This window comes from Pelophylax lessonae (genome assembly GCF_965119305.1).
Source record: "Pelophylax lessonae genome assembly, chromosome: 3".
Lineage (NCBI taxonomy): Eukaryota > Metazoa > Chordata > Amphibia > Anura > Ranidae > Pelophylax > Pelophylax lessonae.
Window position 1 is genome coordinate 641,258,454 of NC_138770.1, and position 20,967 is coordinate 641,279,420.

At 42.6% G+C, this 20,967-nt stretch overlaps 1 protein-coding gene across 2 annotated transcripts in view; it reads left to right on the top strand.

Moving 5' to 3' along the window:
* Positions 1–20,967, top strand: part of PRKCE (protein kinase C epsilon) — a 670,827-nt gene that overhangs the window by 378,265 nt on the left and 271,595 nt on the right. The window contains exons 5-7 of one of the 2 annotated variants that reach the window (XM_082249847.1): positions 885–970; positions 7,906–8,038; positions 15,155–15,297. In XM_082249847.1, coding sequence (XP_082105973.1) covers positions 885–970; positions 7,906–8,038; positions 15,155–15,297 — 362 coding nt within the window. The remainder of the gene's footprint in view (positions 1–884; positions 971–7,905; positions 8,039–15,154; positions 15,298–20,967) is intronic. The other variant, XM_082249848.1, reaches the window with a different exon arrangement.

Below are 20,967 nucleotides of genomic sequence, written 5' to 3' on the forward strand. Positions count from 1 at the left end.
GATAGAAGGCGCCACTGTCTTAAGTGCAGTATGTACAGAATATCATGAAAAATGGTGTGCTCTCTCTTTTTGCGCTTTCTTCATCCATGCTCAACCTGCTAAACCTGCTAGAGACAACTCCCCCCCCCCCCCCACCCAGCTGAATATTTTATTGAATTTACCAACCACAATGATTCTTCCCTGTAGAGTACTTCTTGAAATGCGGTATCTAAGTACTTGTATGTGAGTACATTGCCTCCTTTTTTCACTTTTCCACAATTTTCAATACATACTACACTTAGACTGTGGCACTTTCTCTCCTGTGTTTTTTCTTTTTTAGGCTGGGTTCACACTGGTGGTAATTGGAAGAGGGTTTCCCCTGCATCTAATATTGTATGTCAGGAGACTGTGACCGGCTCTCAATGTAGCACACACACAGCTCCAGTACAACTGCGGAGCGGTTTGCAGAAGGGCCTTGTGCAACTTCTGGTCCACTTCAGGTCTAAATAGAGCCCAAACGTTTGGTCCAAATTTGGACCTGAAACTGAGATCTGGCTGCGCACCGGACCCCCTGCTGCGAGCCGCTCCGCACACAGTGTGAACCCAGCCTTAATCTACAAATGATCATGGCAGCCACTCCGGTCTATACAAATTGCTGCGGTCACAGCACATCACTTGGCAGTGGCACAAATTTGGCCTGTCACAAGTGGCGCTGCTTGCCGGACGTGTCCATTAAAGTCAAGGGAATTGTGTGGGCACTGTGTGTCAAACGTTTAATACATGGCTGCAGCATGGTATTTCAATGTAACATAAAAAAAATGAAACCTTCGAGAGGCGACAGTATAGTCTCCTGACAATTGTTGCACAAGTGCCTCTAAAAAAGTGATTTTCTCTTCATTTTACAGTTTGCACGTGCGTAGTTCACAAGAGATGCCATGAGCTTATCATAACGAAGTGTGCTGGCCTGAAGAAGCAGGAAACCCACGATGAGGTGAATGTTCAGACTATTAGATGTTTGATCTTTGTTAAAAAAACCACCATGTATGACTCTTCCTCTGCCTTCATCCCTCCCACATCCTTCTGTATTTCTCTGCTTCCATTAGCCCGGATCTACTGCCAGTGCCACCAAACTTCCAGAGGAAGTCAACCTTCAACCATAATTCTACTGAATCCATAGGACTTATCAGGAGAAAATTCAAACATTGTGATCACATTGCCCATTTTTATAGATAAAGGTCTGCCTGCAGGAGCTATACCTTTCTAATGAATAAGTAAAAAGACTGGAATGGGCAAAGGAGAACCTACCAATACCCACCTTCTCCATTCTTCCTGCCACACAGTTGCTCCTTCAGAAAATGGTGTTACAGGGGGACATGAGAAGAGTAGAGGGGGTTTTGGGTTGTTTTTTCATTTACATTTTTTGATTTTCAGGGTAGTTCTAGCCTGTGGGTTTGGGGTTGTTTCTTAAAGAGAACCTGTCATTTGCCCCCCAATGGCAAAGTGATAGTCTCTTTAAAGAAACTGTCATTGTGTATTAATACTTATTATTTATTATAGGTACTTATATAGTGCTGTCAATTTATGCAGCACTTCACATATACACTCACATGCCACTTTATTATTATGTTTATTATACAGGGTTTATATGGCGCCAACAGTTTGCGCAGCGCTTTACAATATGAGGGAAGACAATACAGTTACAATACAATTCAATACAGGAAAGCAGCATTGAGTAGTGTTAGGGCTTTTAAGGTGCAAATTGACACAAGAAATGATAAAAAAATATATATTTTATTGGATATCAATTAAAAAACATACATAATAGTATAAATTGTAGCCATATATATGTAATGTAGCACCACTCCCGTAGGAGCTGCTGATTAGATTGTTGGGTCTACGTCCTGCCTAACAACCCACAGAATTGGCTCGAACCCTCCCTAGGCACAACTGACCCAGAATAGGACTGGAATACCAAATGGATACAGGAGAACACAGATTGGAATATAACACTTCAATAAATAATAATGACCTGTTACCTCTCTCCAGCTGCAGTCCTTCTGGATAACACAATGGGACACACACAAGCTTGCTTTTAAACAGGAAATTATTTACTGTAAACCGAATAGACAGTTTTGGTACAATAAAATATGACTTCGTAAAAGGGTATACTGATCAGTTGATCAAGGATAAGATGAATATTGTGATATCACTCCCCAGGGCACATTAAGTACTTCAGGAAATGTCTCCGAGCCTATAAGACCACCATCTGAATCACTATTATACTTTTGGAAATGAGGCTCAGCATTAAGCTAGGCTCAGTACCAGACAGACAGACCTATCTGAGTCCCACATGCGGTTCCGCTGTTTCTTCTCTAGATCTTCGCTAGCAAAGTTAGTGCACTGCTATTTGTAATGCACATTGAGGATGGATGATCAAGAGAGAGAATGGCAGCAAACAGTTAGTAGTCACCGCGGGGTGTCTGTGCAATTTTAGCGGTAAAACTTCTGTGGGAGATGTAGGCCTCGGACGGCTCTTATATGGATATATATGTTTATCTATGAATCTCCTGGGGAGATATACTGGGCCACCTGGTATATTGCCTTCTACTACTCTAAGGCTAACCCTGACTAAAGTTACTTATTTGGTAGATAGAGTCAGTTTTTGGGTAGGTGCCCTCTCACCAGCCGGGCGGCACCACGGGAACTCTCCCCCTCTGCTCTCTGTCACCAGCCGCGCTTGTTGTTGGATGTGAGTGACGCCGGTCTCTGCAGAGCATCGATGGGTTCTCTGGGAAGGCTCCTTTACTGAAGATGAAACGCTTCCACTCAGTCACTTCAGGCCCAGGCTTCAGGCCTAGTCCGCAGCATCAGCCCACAGCACTTGCTTCCTTCTAGGTGTTGTGTGAGGAGACAAGAGCGAGAGCCTGGCTCCTCCCTTCCTTTTATAAAGCTTCCCCCAAAATGCTGTGCAGTGGGGCAATGCACCCTGGTACTCCAAGTGAATTGTGGATGATGTAGTTTAATAAATCCCCCGACAGGAAATCACAGAACAGCTGTAATGTGGCATTTTGGCCACTAGATGGAGCCGAGTTCCTACAAAAGGTCATACAGTCTTCTTATGCACAATGTAAAGGGGAAAACCCCGCTACAGTAATAAGCAACTCTCCACATTTGTCTCAACATGTTTCACTGTATCAAAACACCTTCTTCAGGAGTTATGGAAAATGCTCTCATGTATAAAGTTACCGGCAGGGATGTATCCTCTAAGCAAGTAAAGTTGAAAGGCTTCATAAATTTCCACATATTTTATGTCATGAAGATTACTATATATAAGATGACCATGTAGGAGACACTCCAACAGGGAAAATGTTTCAGGAAGGTAATTGGTGTACCATAAGAGACAACTAAGTCCAGGAATTATTCATCTTCATTGATTAGGGAATTGTTTCACCAAAATCTGCAAACCTGAAAGGTGATAGGCAGCTGGTAATCTGGAAACTTCCTGTATGTATCCCAATCTTATAATACAAAGCATTGTGCGGTTCCAATTCACTCTGAAGTGTCTCCCATAAATAGTCTCCAAGATGAAGGCAATACAGGACTTTATTAGGTACACCTTGCTAGTACCGGGTTGGACCCCCTTTTGCTTTCAGAACTGCCTTCATTCTTCGTGGCATAAATTCAACAAGGTGTTGGAAACATTCCTTAAAGATTTTGGTCTATATTGACATGATAGCATCCCGCAGTTGCTGCAGATTTGTCGGCTGCACATCCATGATACGAATTTCCCGTTCCACCACATCCAAAGGTGCTCTATTGGATGAGATCTGGTGAGTGTGGAGGCCATTGGAGTACAGTGACCTCATTGTCATGGTGAAGAAACCAGTGGTGAGATGATTGGAGCTTTGTGACATGGTGCATTATCCTGCTGGAAGGAGCCATCAGAAGATGGGTACACTGTGGTCATGGACATGGGCAGCAACAATACTCAGGTAGGCCGTGGTGTTTAAACGATGCTCAATCGGTATTAAGGGGCCCAAAGTGTTCCTAGAAAACATCCCCCTCGCCATTACACCACCAGCCTGAACCGTTGATACAAGGCAGGATAGATCCATGCTTTCACGTTGTTTACTCCAAAGTCTGACCCTACCATCTGAATGTCGCAGATAAAATCGAGATTCATCAGACCAGCAACATTTTTCCAATCTTCTGTTGTCCAATTTAGTTCAGCCTGTGCAAATTGTAGCCTCAGTTTCCTGTTTTTGGCTGACAGTGTAGTCTTCTGCTGCTGTAACCCATCTGCTTCAAGATTCAATGTGTTGTGCATTTAGAGATGGAATTCTGCATACCTTGCTTGTAACGAGTGGTTATTTGAGTTACTGTTGGCTTTCTATCATCTGGAACCAGTCTGCCCATTCTTCTCTGACATCAACAAGGCATTTTCCTCCACACAACTGCCGCTCACTGGATATTTTCTTTTTTTCACACCATTCTCTGTAAACCCGAGCGATGGTTGTGTGTGAAAATCCCAGTAGATCAGCAGTTTTTGAAATACTCAGACTAGCCTGTCTGACACCAACAACAATGCCACGTTCAAAGTCACTTAAATCCCCTTTCTTCTCCATTGTGATGCTCAGTTTGAACTTCAGCAAGTCTTCTCCATCATGTCTAGATGCCTAAATGCATTCAGTTCCTCTGTGTGTCTGATTAGCAATTTGTGTTACCAAGCAATTGAACAGGTGTCCCTAAAAAAGTGGCCGGTGAGTGTATATATTGTAAATCCACATCAATCCCTTCCCTCAAGGAGCTTACAATCTAAGGTTCCTAACTCATTTTCATTCACATACTAGGGCTAATTTTGACTGGATCCAATTAACCTACCAGCATGTCTTTGGAGTGTGGGGGGAAACCCACACAGGGACATGGAGAACATACAAACTATAGGCAGGTAGTGCCCTGGTTAGGATTTGAACCAGTTCTGCTAGGTGGGAGTGCTAAGCACTTAGCCACTGTGCTGCCCATAAACTTTGTAAAATTTTAAATTTTAATTTAAATTTAGATTTAGATTTAAATTTAGATTTAGATTTAGATTTAGATTTAAATTTAGATTTTTTAAATTTAGATTTAAATTTAGATTTGGATTTAAATTTAGATTTAGATTTAAATTTAGATTTAAATTTAGATTTAGATTTAGATTTAAATTTAGATTTAAATTTAGATTTAAATTTAGATTTGGATTTAAATTTAGATTTGGATTTAGATTTGGATTTAAATTTAGATTTGGATTTAGATTTAGATTTAGATTTAAATTTAAAATTTAGATTTGAATTTTTTAAATTTAGATTTAGATTTAGATTTAAATGTAAACTTCAATTTAAATTTGCCACCTTATTTTCTATGAATATTAAGAGACCCTTCTTCTTCTGAGGGTGCTGAGACTGTGTGGTGTGCTCGATGCAATCACATAATTAGTCACAATGTTGTAATGAGAAACAAACTTTTGGGAAAAGAAGCCAGCCAATCAGTGAGCAGGAAATCAGATTTCTGGGGGTGTGCTGTACGCAGACAATGCACAGTATGCACCCAGTGTTGCTGTAATTGCAGTAAAGCAACAAAGAAAGAAGTAAATCCAATTTTTGGCAGTTTTATTCATTGCAGTGTGCATATTGAAATGGAATAATGATGTTGAAATTAAACTGGCTAGCATTTAAATCACATTTCTGTAAGCAAAAGTGGAGTTTTCCTTTAAATGCACAGTTCTGGCAATAATGAAAGACAATTAGTCCCTCTAAAATTGATGCTTTCATTTTAAATAGAGCTGAATCTTTTCCAAAGTTTTATAAGCCTCTTTCAGGTCCCTGGTGAAAATGTAGTTTGATTAAAAGAGGCAAATGACATTAAATATTTAGAGCTGAGCTTGAGACAAACCGCTAAATGCTAAGTACATTTAAGAAAAAAAAAAAAAATATGATTTAATAATCTCAGTCTCAATCTGTATATGAATGATCTCATAGTAATGAGGATACATATCCCATGCTGAGGATACATCACTGAAAGTCATTCCTCTGACAGCTACTTTACAACACTTTCTGCCGCTGTTAAACTTGGCTGTCACTGACAGCTACAGCTCCCGCTATTAATCAAGAGCCAAGAACCAATCAGAATGGTTCCAGATCATGTGATCAATATTTCAGCCGTTATTTGGCAATCAAGCGCAACCACTTCTGGAACGAAAGGATTTGCCCCCTTTAATGATGCTGTACCCCAAAAAAAAATAAAAAATTGATGTCCTTTCCCCCCCCCCCACAAATAGAGCTTTCTTTTGGTGGTATTTTATCACCTCTGCGATTTTTATTTTTTGTGCTATAAACGCAAAAAAAGCGATAATTCTGAAAAAAAATAAAACAATATTTTTTACTTTCTGCTATAGAACATTCCCAATAAAAAACAAATTTTCATCATTTTAGGCCAATTTGTATTCTGCTACATATTTTTGGTAAAAAATAATCCCAATAAGTGTATATTGATTGGTTTGCGCAAAAGTTATCGCATCTACAAACGAGAGGAAAGATTTATGTAATTTCAATTTTTTTTTAATAGTAATTAGTAAGTGCGGCGATCAGCAATTTTTAATGGGACTGCAACATTGCGGAGTTATCGGACCCCTAACTGACATTTTTTACACTTTTGGGGGGACCAGTGACATTACTATAGAAATCAGTGCTTAAAATATGCACTGTTACTGTACTAATGACACTGGCAGGGAAAGGGTAAACACCAGGGGCGATCAAAGGGTCAAGTTTGTCCCTAGGGGGTGCTTTCTAACTGTAGGGGGATGGGCTTGCTGCATGAACACAGAGACCTGTGTTCCTAAGTAAGAGGAACACAGGATCCTTGTGTTCATAACTGACAGAAGAGCGGTCTGCTGTGTTTACAATGGCAGACCGCCGTTCTTTCTCCAGGGGGAGAGATCCCACGTACCCAACGACAATCGCGGCTGCCGGACCCGATGATTGGCTCCCCCTGTGGCCAATGGGCACGCACCCCTGCTAGCGGTCCTGCGAAGTGATCTACAGGATGTGTGTTACTGGCCAGATCACCAGGTGAAAACAGAGGGATAAAGGCCTAAGAAAAGAAAACTGATGCAGCCCCCACATTTAAGCTGCAATATATTACATTTTTGGGTTTAATACCACATTAAGGCTTCTCTTGCAGAGGCCACTACAGCCATACAATGGACAACACTGTGGCTAAGTGGTTAGCACTTCTGCCTGGCAACACTAGGGTTGCTGGTTCAAATCATAACCATGACACTACTGGAGTTTGCATATTTTCCCTGCGCCTTCATGGGCTTCCTCTGGGTACTCTGGTTTCCTCCCACCCTCCCAAAAAACATGCGGATAGGTTAATTGGCTCCTGTCTAAATTGGCCCTAGTATGTGTATGTATGAATGTGAGTTAGGGACCTTAGATTGTAAGCTCCTTGAGGGCAGGGACTGATGTGAATGTGCAATATATATGTGAAGCATTGTGTAAATTGACAGCGCTATATAAGTACCTAAAATAATAATACATGGCAGTGGGCCTCTGTTTAAAACTGTAATTGTTGGATACAGTTATAGTATTAAAAAATGAAAAAAAGTAATTGATGACCTTGCATGAAATGTAAGAAAACATTTAGGTGGGCAAATTAGTCATAGAGATATAATCAAGGTAAACAACCCATACTGACGCTGCTAAATTTTGCTTGGGCATCTTGGCTTCAGTGACCAGTGATGGGGAAAGCGTTAATGAATACCTAGCTGGGAAAGTTGGTATCTTTATAGAATATATGCTTGGAATTAAACTTTGATACACTGTTGTGCTGTGTTAGTGATGTGGATAGTGTCCTCCCTATATAAGACAATAACTCTGTGTTGTGTACCAGCAGGTGGGCTCCCAGCGTTTTAGTGTTAACATGCCTCACAAGTTCAGCATCCACAACTACAAAGTCCCTACGTTTTGTGATCACTGTGGTTCATTATTATGGGGCCTCATGCGGCAAGGTTTACAATGCAAAGGTAAGAAATTGAATTTTGTTTCCACAGGTTTGAAATATACAGGTGCATCTCATAAAATTAGAATTTCATCAAAAAGTTAATTTATTTCAGTAATTCAATTCAAAAAGTGAAATTCATATATTTTATATAGATGCCTTACACACGGAGTGATATATTTCAAGCATTTTTATTTTAATTTTGATGATTATGATTTACAGCTAATGAAACCCCAAAGTTCAGTATCTCAGAAAATGTAAATATTACAAAAGACCAATAAAAAAAAAACAGGATTTTTAATACATAAATGTTGGCTTACTGAAAAGTATGTCCATGTACAGTATAGTATGCACTTGATACTTGGTCGGGGCTCCTTTTGCATGAATTACTGCATCAATGCGGCGTGGCATGGAGGCGATCAGCCTGTGGCACTGCTAAGGCGTTATGGAAACCCAGGTTGCTTTTTACTTTGTACTTGATAAGACACAGTGGGCCAACACCAGCAGATGGCATGTCCCCCCAAATCATCACTGACTGTGGAAACTTCACACTGAACTTCATGCAACTTGGATTCTGTGCCTCTCCACTCTTCCTCCAGACTCTGGGACCTTCATTTCCAAATGAAATGCAAAGTTTTCCATGGTCAGTGATGATTTGGGGAGCCATGTCCTCTGCTGGTGTTGGTCCACTGTGTTTTTTCAAGTCCAAAGTCAGCACAGCCCTCTACTAGGAAATTCTAGAGCACTTCATGCTTCCCTCTGCTGACCAGTTTTATGGAGATGCTGATTTCATTTTCCGGCAGGACTTGGTAGCTGCCACACTGCCAAAGGTACCAATATTTGGTTTAATGATCATGGTATCACTGTGCTTGATTGGCCAGCAAACTCGCCTGACCTAAACCCCATAGAGAATCTGTGGGGTATTGTCAAGAGGAAATGAGAGACACCAGACCAGCAATGCAGATGAGCTGAAGGCTGCTATCAAAGCAACCTGGGATTCCATAACACCTCAGCAGTGCCACAGGCTGATCACCTCCATGCCACGCCGCATTGATGCAGTAATTCATGCAAAAGGAGCCCTGACCACGTATTGAGTGCATACTATACTGCACATGGACATACTTTTTATTACTTGAATTACTGGAACAAATTAACTTTTTGATATTTTTATTTTATGAGATGTTCCTGTAAGGCTCCATTCCCACCTAAGAGTTCTGTGAACACGCAAAAAACACGTCATACTTGCGGTGTTTTAAATTGTTAATGGCACCCTAAACATGGCAAGCAGACTAGTGTTGACAAACGCATAAAAACGTGTAAAGCTCAGCGCCCAAAAAAGAGACATGAACTTCTTTGGCGTGTTTGTCACATGTATGGCAGCCTATTGCAATGAATGGGCTCCCCTATGCGTGCAGCATGAAAAATGAGCAAAATAAAGTGCACACAAACATGCTTTCACAAGGCGCGAGGTGTTAACCTAGCTTTACAACTGCAGTTACATGCATTTGAAATTCTAACTGTTATCATAATTGAATGTTATAGTCCAAATAGTCTTTTTACCTATTTACTGTAAGTTTTTCGATTTTTTTTAAAACCTGGTATTAAATATCTTTATTTTTTTTTTAATAGACCCCAAGATGGTTTATGCCATAATGCGCTAGTTTGCACAATATAATTGCACATTATAAAATAAAAGCAGAGGGCGCACCATCCTTGCGCATTATATTTGTGACAGCTTTATTGACCAAAAAAAAAAAAACAGATGTACACTCACAAACTGCATGATATTACAAGCACATCAAAGTCCTCCATGTGCTAGATGACCAGATCGACCGAATACGCACTAACCTCTGGAAGACCCTCTGCATGGCTAATTTGTTTCAAGGGGTGAGAGGATAAAGATAATGGGTGTTCAGTGACAGCCCCTTGGTATTATCAAATATAAACTATATTTAAAAACTTCATATTCTTATTAAAAAACATGCCTTGAAAAAGTATTCATACCCCTTGAAATTTTCCACATTTTTTGTCATGTTACAACCAAAAACTTAAATGCATTTTATTGGGATTTTAGGTGACAGACTAACAGAAAGTGGAACAAAATTGTGAGGTAGAGGGAAAATGATGAATGTTTTTCAATTTTTTTTTTTTTTTTTTTTTTACAAATACCTAAAAAGTGTGGCGTGCATTTGTATTCAGCCCCCTTTACTCTGATACCCCTAACTAAAATCTAGTGGAAGCCTTCTGAAGTCACCCAATTAGTAAAGAGTCCACCTGTGTGTAATTTAATCTCCGTAAAAATACAGCTGTTCTGTGAAGCCCTCAGAGGTTTGTTAGAGAACCTTAGGGAACAAACCGCTTCATGAAGGCCAAGGAACACACCAGACAGGTCAGAGATAAAGTGGTGGAGAAGTTTACAGCAGGGTTAGGTTATAAAAAAAAAAAATCCCAAGCTTTAAGCATCTTATGGAGCACTGTTCAATTTATCATCCGAAAAAGGAATAAGTATGGCACAACTGCAAACCTACCAAGATTGGCCGTCCACCTAAACTGACAGGCTGGGCAAGGAGGACATTAATCAAAGAAGCAGCCAATAGGCCCATGGTAACTCTGGAGGAGCTGCCGAGATGCACAGATCAGGTGGGAGAATCTGTCCACAGGACAACTATTAGTCCTGCACTCCACAAATCTGGCCTTATGGAAGATCAGGAAGAAGACATTTTTGAAAGAAAGCCATAATAAGTCATGTTTGCAGTTTGCAAGAAGCCATGTGGGGGATACAGCAAACATTTAGAAGAAGGTGCTCTGATCAGATGAGACCAAAATTTAACTTTTTGGCCTAAAAGAAAAATGCCATGTGTGGCGGAAAACTAACACTTCACATAAACCTTCACCCTATCCTCACCCTCCCCACCATAAAACATGGTGGTGGCAAACTAATGTTATGAGGGTGCATTTCATCAGGGACCGGGAAGCTGGTTAGAGTTGATGGGAAGATGGATGGAGCCAAATGCATGGCAATCTTAGATGAAAGCCTGTTCGAGTCTGCAAAAGACTTGAGACTGGGGCGGAGGTTCACCTTCCAGCTGGACAATGACCCTAAGCATACAGCCAGAGCTAGAATGGAATTGCTTAGATCCAAGCATATTCATGTGTTAGAATGGCCAAGTCACAGTCCAGACCTAAATCCAATTCAGAATCTGTGGCAAGATTTGAAAATTGCTGTTCATAGACACTCTCCATCCAATCTGACAGAGCTTGAGCTATTTTGCAAAGAAGAATGGGCAAAAATGTCACTCTCTAGATGTGCAAAGCTGGTAGAGACATCCCAAAAAAGACTTGCAGCTGTAATTGCACCAAACGGGGATTCTACAAAGTATGGGGGGTTGAATACAAATGCAGGCCACACTTTTCACATATTTATTTATAAAATTAATTTAAATATTTTCCTTCCACTTCACAATTATGTGCCACTTTGTGGTGTTAATAAAATACAATTCCTTTTGGTTGTAACATGACAAAATGTTGAACATTTGAAGGGGTGTGACTACTTTTTCAAGGCACCATATTACATCAGGTGGACAATACAATCCCATTGTACATAAAACCAAGGCATTAGCAGCAGTCAGAAGGGTTGAGAAACTGCCTACGTGTTTCGCGAGCATAGCTGCTTCTTTGGGGTCTTAACATTTCATCAACTGATTCAATGCCTAGTCTCATGGGTCCATCATATCTACTTGTGTTATGGGGGAGACATAAAGCTTTGGACTCAGACCAAGAACAACAGCCGTGGAAAATGCAGCAAGCCTGGGGGAGACTGGGGAATTCATACAATATACTTTAAATGAAGCTAGTGTATAGATGGTTATCCCAATGTTCCATATTATTGGTAAACGGTAGTAAAAATCACCAAACATGGCAGTAAATATATAGTTGGCCAGTCAGAAAGAGGAAGGGTTCAGAAATGTTCAGCTTGTATACTGATATGCAAAAGGGTATATAGTGTCTGGAGGGATCCCTTGGTCTTCCAAAAACCCACCTCAGAGCCTTGGAAAGCGGATCTCCCCTTGAAACGCGTCAGTCATTCAGAGGGTCTTCTAACGGTTGAGACGTGTTCAGTCGATCCAGACGTCCAGTACACTGAGGACTTCGATGTGCTTGTTATATCATGCAGCTTGTGAGTATACAATACATCTGTTTTTGTTTTATTCAATAAAGTTGTCACAAAGATAATGCACAAGGCTGGGGCACCCTCTACTTTTATTTTCTAGTGTGACTTTTGGGCATCCCAAGCCCATAGGTGGCTGAAAAACTTTGTGAATAGCGGAGCAAAAGTCTGTAATCAATCCGTGCCAGGCCATTTCCCTTGAGTGCAGGAGGTTGTTCTTTCGTAGTTGCACATTATGGCAGACTTACAGTACCTGTCAAAGCCCTCCCATACTGCATTGTCACCACTCCAAATGGTTCCATTTTCACTCAGGCTTCCTTCTGGGTTTGCTCTGTCGCTTGAATGTGTGGGACGCGATCACGTTACCATGAAAGTCACATCATCTCAGCACTGAGTGGTGTGTAAATGTACTTAGAACTGCACATGCGCTGCTCAGTGTACATTACCACTGACATGCTGGGAGAAGCATTTATGGCAGAAGACACCACTAGGGCCTCTCCTGTTATAAATGACTAACCTGTCAGTGTTATTTCAAAATTGCAAGTTTAATTCCACTTTAAAATAGATGCATCAGGGAGTTTTACATAAAGTTATTAGTGGACATTTTTGCTGTGTAGTACTACTAAGCAGAAAGTAGAGCTTTCTTATGTACTGTATAAAGCAAAGATGCATATAAAGGTCTGTCCCTGGGTCAACTGATGACCTCCCATTGCTTCCAACACCATCTCTATGCTGATGACACTAAAATGTATCTCTCTACCCCCAGGCTACTCCTTCAGTCCCCGTTCACACTGGGGCGACCTGTGAGGCGACCTGGTCGCCTCACAGGTCGCCGTAGGTAGCCTTCTATAGGGAAGCTGCGGACCCGTTCTAATAGGAGCGACACAAGTCGCTCCGACTTAGAAAAAGGGTCCGGAGCTTCTTTGGGGCAACCTGGAGCGACCGTCATAGACTTCAATGTTATGAAGTCCGTGCCGGCCGCTCCGAGGACGCGGCGCGCTGCTCGCACCGCGACCTCGGAGGTCGCCCCGGGAAGTCGGATCGCCCCAATGTGAACGGGGCCTTAGTCTCCTCGCGTATCACTAATTTACTAACAGACATAGCAGTCTGAATGTCACACCACTTCCTAAAACTCAATCAATCCAAAACCAAGCTCATAATATTTCCTCCCCCACGTGCCCCTTCTCCTGACTTCTCTGTCAAGATCAATGGCACAACGATTAGCACATCCCTGCATGGCAAGGTTCTAGGTGTAATTCTGGACTGGGATCTATGCTTTAGACGCCACATCCAATCACTGTCCGAATCTTGCCGTCTCAACCTCTGCAACATTTCCAAAATACGCCCCTTCCTGACCAATGACACCACAGAGCTCCTAGTTCACTCCTTGGTCATCTCTCGCCTCGACTACTGCAACTCCATTCTCATTGGCTTACCTCTACATAGACTATCCAAACCTTCAGTTCATCATGAATGCTGTTGCCAGGCTCAACGACCTTACTAACCGCTCCATGTCTGCTACTTCTCCCTGCCAATCCCTCCACTGGCTTCTGCTCACCCAACAAATGAAATTCAAAATACTAACAACTTACAAAGCCATAACTCACCCCCCAGATACATTACTAGCCTAGTCTCAAAATACCAACCTAATTGCTCTCTTCGCTTCTCCCAAGACCACCTGCTCTCTAGCTCCCCCGTCACCTCCTCCCATACTCACCTTCAGGACTTTTCAAGAGCCTCTCCCGTATTTTGGAACTCCCTAACCCAATCTGTCCGACTATCCCCTACTCTGCTTTTAGATGATGCCTAAAAGCCCTTCTCTTCAAAGAAGCCTATTCTGCCTCCACCTAACAACTGTACTTTGATTTTCTCCATCAGCTCATCCCCACAGTTTTTCCCTTTGTTTCACTTGACCCTCCCTCCTAGATTGTAAGCTCTATTGAGCAATGCCATCTGATTCCTGCCGAATTGAATTGTATTGTAACTGTACTGTCTGCCTTCATGTTGTAAAGTGCTGTGCAATTTGTTGGAGCTATATAAATCCTGTAGTATAATAATTATAATAAGTTGAGGATCATCCAGCTGCCACCATGAAGGACCATAACCAACATGGAGCTATAGACATTAGTGTTGCAACAGTATTAAGCAGAAATTGAGGAATGCTGATTTTTATGACACGAGTCAAATATAAGACAATATAAAAAATGCAAAGCAATCTAAGCCTAGAGCTGTCCGTATATGGATCTTTTTTTTTTTTTTTTTTTTATTTAGTTCAGCCAGTGGGCTAAACAAAAAACAAAAAAAAATGATTCCCACATCAACACAAGTGAGGTAAATGAAGGAATCTCTCTGCTGAGACAATGTATTCTCACAGCAGGATTGTCCGCTGTCAAAATAAACCGATCAGCAGCTAATCGAAAAATATTTTCCCATTTGACGCAAGTTGATCTGTTGCTTAAGGCCCCTTTCACACATTCTGGTCCGTCCGCGGACTCCGTTTATCTCAGCGGGGGATTGATCCGCCAATCCCCCGCTGAGCAGGCAGAGGGCAGCTGTGTCTCCGTGCTGTGATGCGGAGACACAACTGTCAGGTCCCGCTGTTCTCTATGGAGGAATCAGATGAGAACAGACCGCCTGTCCGTTCTCATCCGATCCCATCTGATCCGCTGGACGGATGGAAAATAGGGTTTCCGTCTGTCCGGATCCGATGCCCCAGAGAGATGCATGGGGCATGCGTTCAGATCCGCCAAAAAAACAGACAGGCGGATCTGAACGGTCCGCCTGTGTGAAAGGGGCCTAACTTGTATAGAACAGAGATTCCTTCACATAGATCGAAATTCAGCTAGTCCCTGCTGAACCGACCGAATTTCGACCCATGTATGGTTGCAAGCTGAGAATTTGATGGGCATAAAAATGTGTGGAGATTGAATTTGTCTAATTTTGTTTTTTCTTTGTTTTTCAATATTTGCCCAGTGTGTAAAATGAACGTACACAGACGCTGTGAATCTAATGTAGCACCAAACTGCGGGGTGGACTCTCGGGGTATAGCTAAAGTACTAGCGGATCTTGGCGTCACGCCGGATAAAATTACAGCCTCTGGGCAGCGAAGGAAAAAGGTATGACCTTTATCTCTAATGCGCATTTTTCTTTTATCTTTATATATTAAAGATAAACATAATTATACATCATATTTTTTTTTCTCTGTAATTATACACAGATAACAAGATGTAGGTCAGTAGAAACTACTTGTGTTGGTTAATAATGGTCTAGAGTGTCGTGGTCAGGGGTCAAGCTTGGAGGCCAGTAGCTATAGCAGTAGAGAGGCTCCCACCGACCAGCTGGATAAGTGCAGCAGCAGATGACAAGGGCTCACCTGAAGTGGTACTAACCGGTGTTCATCAGAGCTCCTGATGGAGGAGATGGGTTTTGCTTCATGTTAGTACCAAGTCAGGGTCCTCAGGATCACTCCACCAGGCGGTGAGCAAGCCGGGGTCAGTTAACAGATATAGCAGGTATGGACCAAGCAGAAGTGTAGTCAGTAAACCAGTCAAATGTTGGAAACTACTGGACGCAGGTTGGGATTAAGGATGGGCCGAACACCCCCCTGTTAGGTTTGCAGCACAACTTCCAAACAGGAGAAATGTTCTAATACAAACGGAAAACCCTATTGAAGTCTATGGGAGCCGAACAGGAAAAATCAGAAGTCCCCATTTTATGGGCTTCTATGCAAAAAAAAAAAAATTTAAAAACGATAATTTTTTTCAGGAGCAGTGATTTTAATTATGCTTAAAGTGCAACAATAAAAATGAAAAATGCCTAAAAATATAGTGCCCGGGGGGTTCTTTTAATGTGCCTGTAAAGTGGTGCATCTGTAGCATGCATTAAACATGCTACAGTAAAAATTTCTAAAAAGAACCATATCAGGTCACGTGCCCTCAACATGGAGGGTTGGGTGCCTTGGGGCAGGGGGTTTTTTCATTAAAAAATGAAAAATGCTCTTGCCTCCTGGGAGGCCTCCCACCGTATGCCTGCTCTCCGCTTTGACATTTCTTATATAGGCAAGGGGTGGAGCCACCTGACTACGTCACCCAGTGACAGTGCCCTTCTGATGTCACGTGCCCAGCATTCCCCAGTCTCTGACGTCCGGCATGTTGCCTGGTATGGTTAAAGAGGGGGGGGCGGGACCGACCCCCCCCCCCTTTTCTGACCTGCTGGGCTCCATGCCCTCATAGGGGGCTGGTATGGAATTTGGCGGGGACGCCATGTGTTTTTTTTTTTTGGTGTGGGGTTTCCCTTCAGATCCATACCAGACTCAAAGGGCCTGGGGCAGGGAGGGGCAGGGTTGGTGTAGGGGAACACCTCTATACCGTTTTTTTTTTTTCCTTTATTTTTTGCACAAACATTGACAGCTAATGACTCATCAGATGTTAAGGACGCCGCGGCCAGCTTCCCGGTGTTCTAAAATTTTGTCGGACCCGTGAAAAAATCGGACCTCGTCACTTCCGGTGACAGAGCGTCACAAAACAGTTGATAGGAGTCGTCCGTGCGCATGCGCAGAAGACATTTTTCGAGGTTTGGCAAAATTATAACAGAGAACGGACAGCTGATTGAGAGAAGGCGGGGCTGAGGTGCGACGGGACGGAGGCACATATGCAGAGCTGGCGGAGGAGGCGGGACGGAGGTGCGGCCGTTTAATATATGCAGGGCTTAAGCGACTCCCTGTTTTATTATCTTTAGTAATTATCGTATTATTTATCCTTCGGATTTCATGACATTTAGTATTTCTATAATGCAAAATAAGAAATACTAAATGTAATGAAATTCTAAGGGTAAATAATACGATAATTAGTAAAGATAATAAAACAGAAGGAGTCGCTAAAGTCCTGCATTTATTACACGGTCGCACCTCCGTCCCGCCTCCTCTATTCAGCTCTGCAGATGACGCGGCGGTGTCTTCCGTCCCACCTCAGCCCCGCCTCCTCTCATTCAACTGGTCGCTCTGTGTTATAAGTTTACCAAACCAAGATAATGTCTGGTGCGCATGCGCACTTGAGACTCCCATAACCGGAAGTGACGAGGTCCGATTTTTTCACGGGTCCGACAAAATTTTACAACACCGGCCCCGCTCCTTAACAACCAGCTTACACTGCAATCTAATTGGGCAAAGCTTAGTCCAATCAGGGTGCAGAAGGCTTTGTGCAGTGCTCAGCGCATTGCAGGGTGTTCATTGTGGCGAATTTGGGTGTTCGGCGAATGGCCACAAATAGAGCTTTCCTTTGGTGGTATTTGATCACCTCTGCGATTTTTATTTTTTGCGCTATAAACAAAAAAAAACAATATTTTTTACTTTCTGCTATAAAACACAGCTAATAAAATAATGTAAAATCTATTTTTTTTCATAATTTTAGGCCAATTTGTATTCTGCTACATATTTTTGGTAAATAAAAAAAAAAATCATAATAAGTTTATATTGATTGGTTTGCACAAAAGTTATCGCGTCTACAAACTAGGGGAAAGATTTATCATTTTTATTTATTTTTTTTTTTTTTTACTAGTAATTGCGGCGATCAGCGATTTTTACTTCGACATTGCAGCGGACAGATCAGGCACCTAAATTACACTTTTGGGGGGACTACTGACCTTACTACAGCAATCGGTGCTAAAAATATGCACTGTTACTGTACTAATGACACTGGCAGGGATGGGGTTAACACCAGGGGCGATCAAAGGGTTAGGTGTGTCCCTAGGGGATGCTTTCTAACTGTGTAGGGGATGGGCTCTCTAGATGAACACAGAGACCTGTGTTCCTGAATTGCAGGAACACAGGATCCCTTCGTTCATCTGTGACAGAACGATGGTCTGCCTTTTTTTGATAGGCAGACCTATCTAAACAAGGCAGAACGCCATTCTGTCTCTATGGGGAGCGATCGCAGATTGCCGACGGATATCGTGTCCATAGAACCCGCTGATTGGCTCCCCTTCTGGCCAATTGGAATGCGTGCGCCCCCCCTGGCTATTACATTAAACGACGTACAAGTACGTCGTTTCGTGTAATAAAGATAAAGCCGACCTGTCGCAGTAAAAGTTTGGCGGCTGGTCGGCACACACACCCCTAAATTTGGATCTCACAGTACAATGATCGCTGCAGGAGCCGAGCCCAGCAATCATTGTGCCTTGACCAGCTCTGATCTCCCTATCACAGCACCTCACACTGAGCTGTCAGCTGCAAACGGGGAAAAAAAGTTTAATTCTAAGGCTCATTTTACACGGGGGCGACTTATCAGGCGACTCATTCGCCTGGCAAGTCATGCTGCATTCAGTGCAGTGGAAAATGTTCCTGCACTACTTGGGGGCGACTTGGGAGCGGCTTGCATTGACTTCTATTAAATAAATTGTTTGAAAGCCGTGCTGAAGTCATGCTACGCGGGGCGGCTTCTGAGATGGGCGACTTTGAAGCCACCCCAGTGTGAACGGGAGCCTTCATGTTCCTGTAAAGAGAACACTTTGAATTACAATAATACAATTCCCTATTGCACCCCCTTACATTTTTAACAAAATTAACCCCTGACTGATCACTGCTTGCATGCAACACTAAAATTAACCCATTCACTACTGCGTGATCATTGCCTGCATGGAACGGTATCTGACTGCAGCTACTGGAGCTTCAATCTAGATAGGAAACGTGTGACTTCCACTTACTCGAGTTGTGTCTATTGGTTGGTTGTTACATTAAAGTGATACTAAAATCTTGTTTTGTTTTTTGTATTAAAAATACCAAACATGTAATACTTACCTGATCTATGCAGTTGATTTTGCACAGAGCAGCCCAAATCCACCTCTTCTTGGGTCCCTCTATGGTGCTCCTGGCCCCTCCCTCCTGTTGAGTGCCCCCACTGCAGGCAGCTTGCTATGGGGGCACCCAGCCGGGGTACAGCTCTGTGTGTCCATTTAAACACAGAGCTGCGGCCTGGCCTGGCTGACTGACTTTGATTTACAGCAGTGGTAGCCAATAGCGCTGTGCTGCTGTCTCAGCCAATGAGGAAGGGGAGTCCAGGGCAGCCGAGTCACTCCTACAACATCGCTGGATCTAGTTTGGGTATAGGTAAGTATTAGGGGGGCTGCTGCACATAGAAGACTTTTTTTTATTTTAATGCATACAATGCTTTAAGATAAAAAAAAATTCTGCCTTTGCAATCACTTTAGGGTTGATTAAAAAAGAAATAAAATATATGGAGGTCACATGTTTCCTGTTGAGACTGGAGCTCCAGTCTGCAGCCATACCCCTCTCCAATAATCTGACTAACAGGCAGTGCACAGGTGTGGCTTAAATAGGAAGTTCATGAGAGAAACAAGGAGTTCAAGGTTCAGCAGAATCAAGGCAGGGTTGTCCAATGAATCAGACAGGTGCTGTCCAGCATCTGAGGTGACTCGGCCAAGAAGAGACATCACAGCAGAGGTCGCAGGTTCAGACCCGGGTCCTGGCATAGTTTCCCTCAGGCCTTAACAGTTGGGCCAACTGCCATTGTATCGATGGAAGATCATGGTTGAAACACACATATCAGCATTAGGGGGCTCTTTAAAGACATCCTCAGCTTAGAACCCTGATAGGAAAATATTAGCTTTTGGCCGGGAAAAAAAATCCAAGCTAATCCCAATGTCAGGCAGAGGGATATCTGGCATGACTAGAATCCCTACAAATCCAGCTATAAATATCCTCCAATATCTGTGAACCCATTTCCGTTTAATACTTGTGTTTTGCAAAAAATGAAATGAACTCTCTAGAAGGCACAGTAAACCTGACCCATCCCTGATAGCAACATGATGACATGGGACATTAAGTATATCTTGTGGAACTTGTTTATATTTCCGCTGCCCTCTGGCTGCCATGTATCCCGTGAGCTTCATGTAATCCAGAATTCCATGCCAGCCTATGCTAAATAAGATAGTCATGGGACAGTGGCATGACCGGCTGTTCAACGGCATTTTTGTGTGACTGGCACTGATTTAGGCTGCTGCAGAGAACAGACTTGCATTCAATATGAGAACAATCAAGAAGTGAATGGGAATAAGATGTAGATGGGCAGTGCAGTAGGGGTCAAATTAGGTTACAGGGCCTTACCTGGCTTGGATTGTCATGCTCTCCCTCCTATTTAATTACCTCTAATGCCCCCTACACACGCGTCGAAAAATTGGCAGGGAATTTTCGGCCATCGTCCGATCTGCCGATTTTCGGCTTGTTAGTATGATGCTTCCGACAACCAACTCCGACTTTTCGGCCAAAAAAAAATCTGGTGTGCATGCTATAAAATTTTTGTTGGCCGTCAACACAACGGCCGATTTTCGTGCAGTCAGTACAGATTTCGACAGGGAAAAATCTGATGAGCAAGACTGGGCATGCTCAGTGAAGAAAAAACACAAAGAAAATAAACCAACACATGACATCACTTCTGAAGTAGAATTTTGTTGGCCGAGAAAATTCGTGTGCAGTCTAGGCACATTCCAACCAACAAAACACAACTTGGACAAAAGTCGGACGATCGGTCGGCCGATAATCGTTGCGTGTGTACGAGGCTTTATAGTAAACCACGCCCCGTTCCTTAAGTTGACCTTTCATAAATCATTATACCCACCTGAGAGCAGTACACATGGGATAATACACACTTTCCTACCCGGTCTAGTGGTCTTTTCTCTAAAAAGGTTTTGTCTGTCTCCTCTTCATAATGCATGTGGGCCATGGTCCCATTCATCTCTATGGGTAAGCTGTACACCGAGGAAATAATGGAACT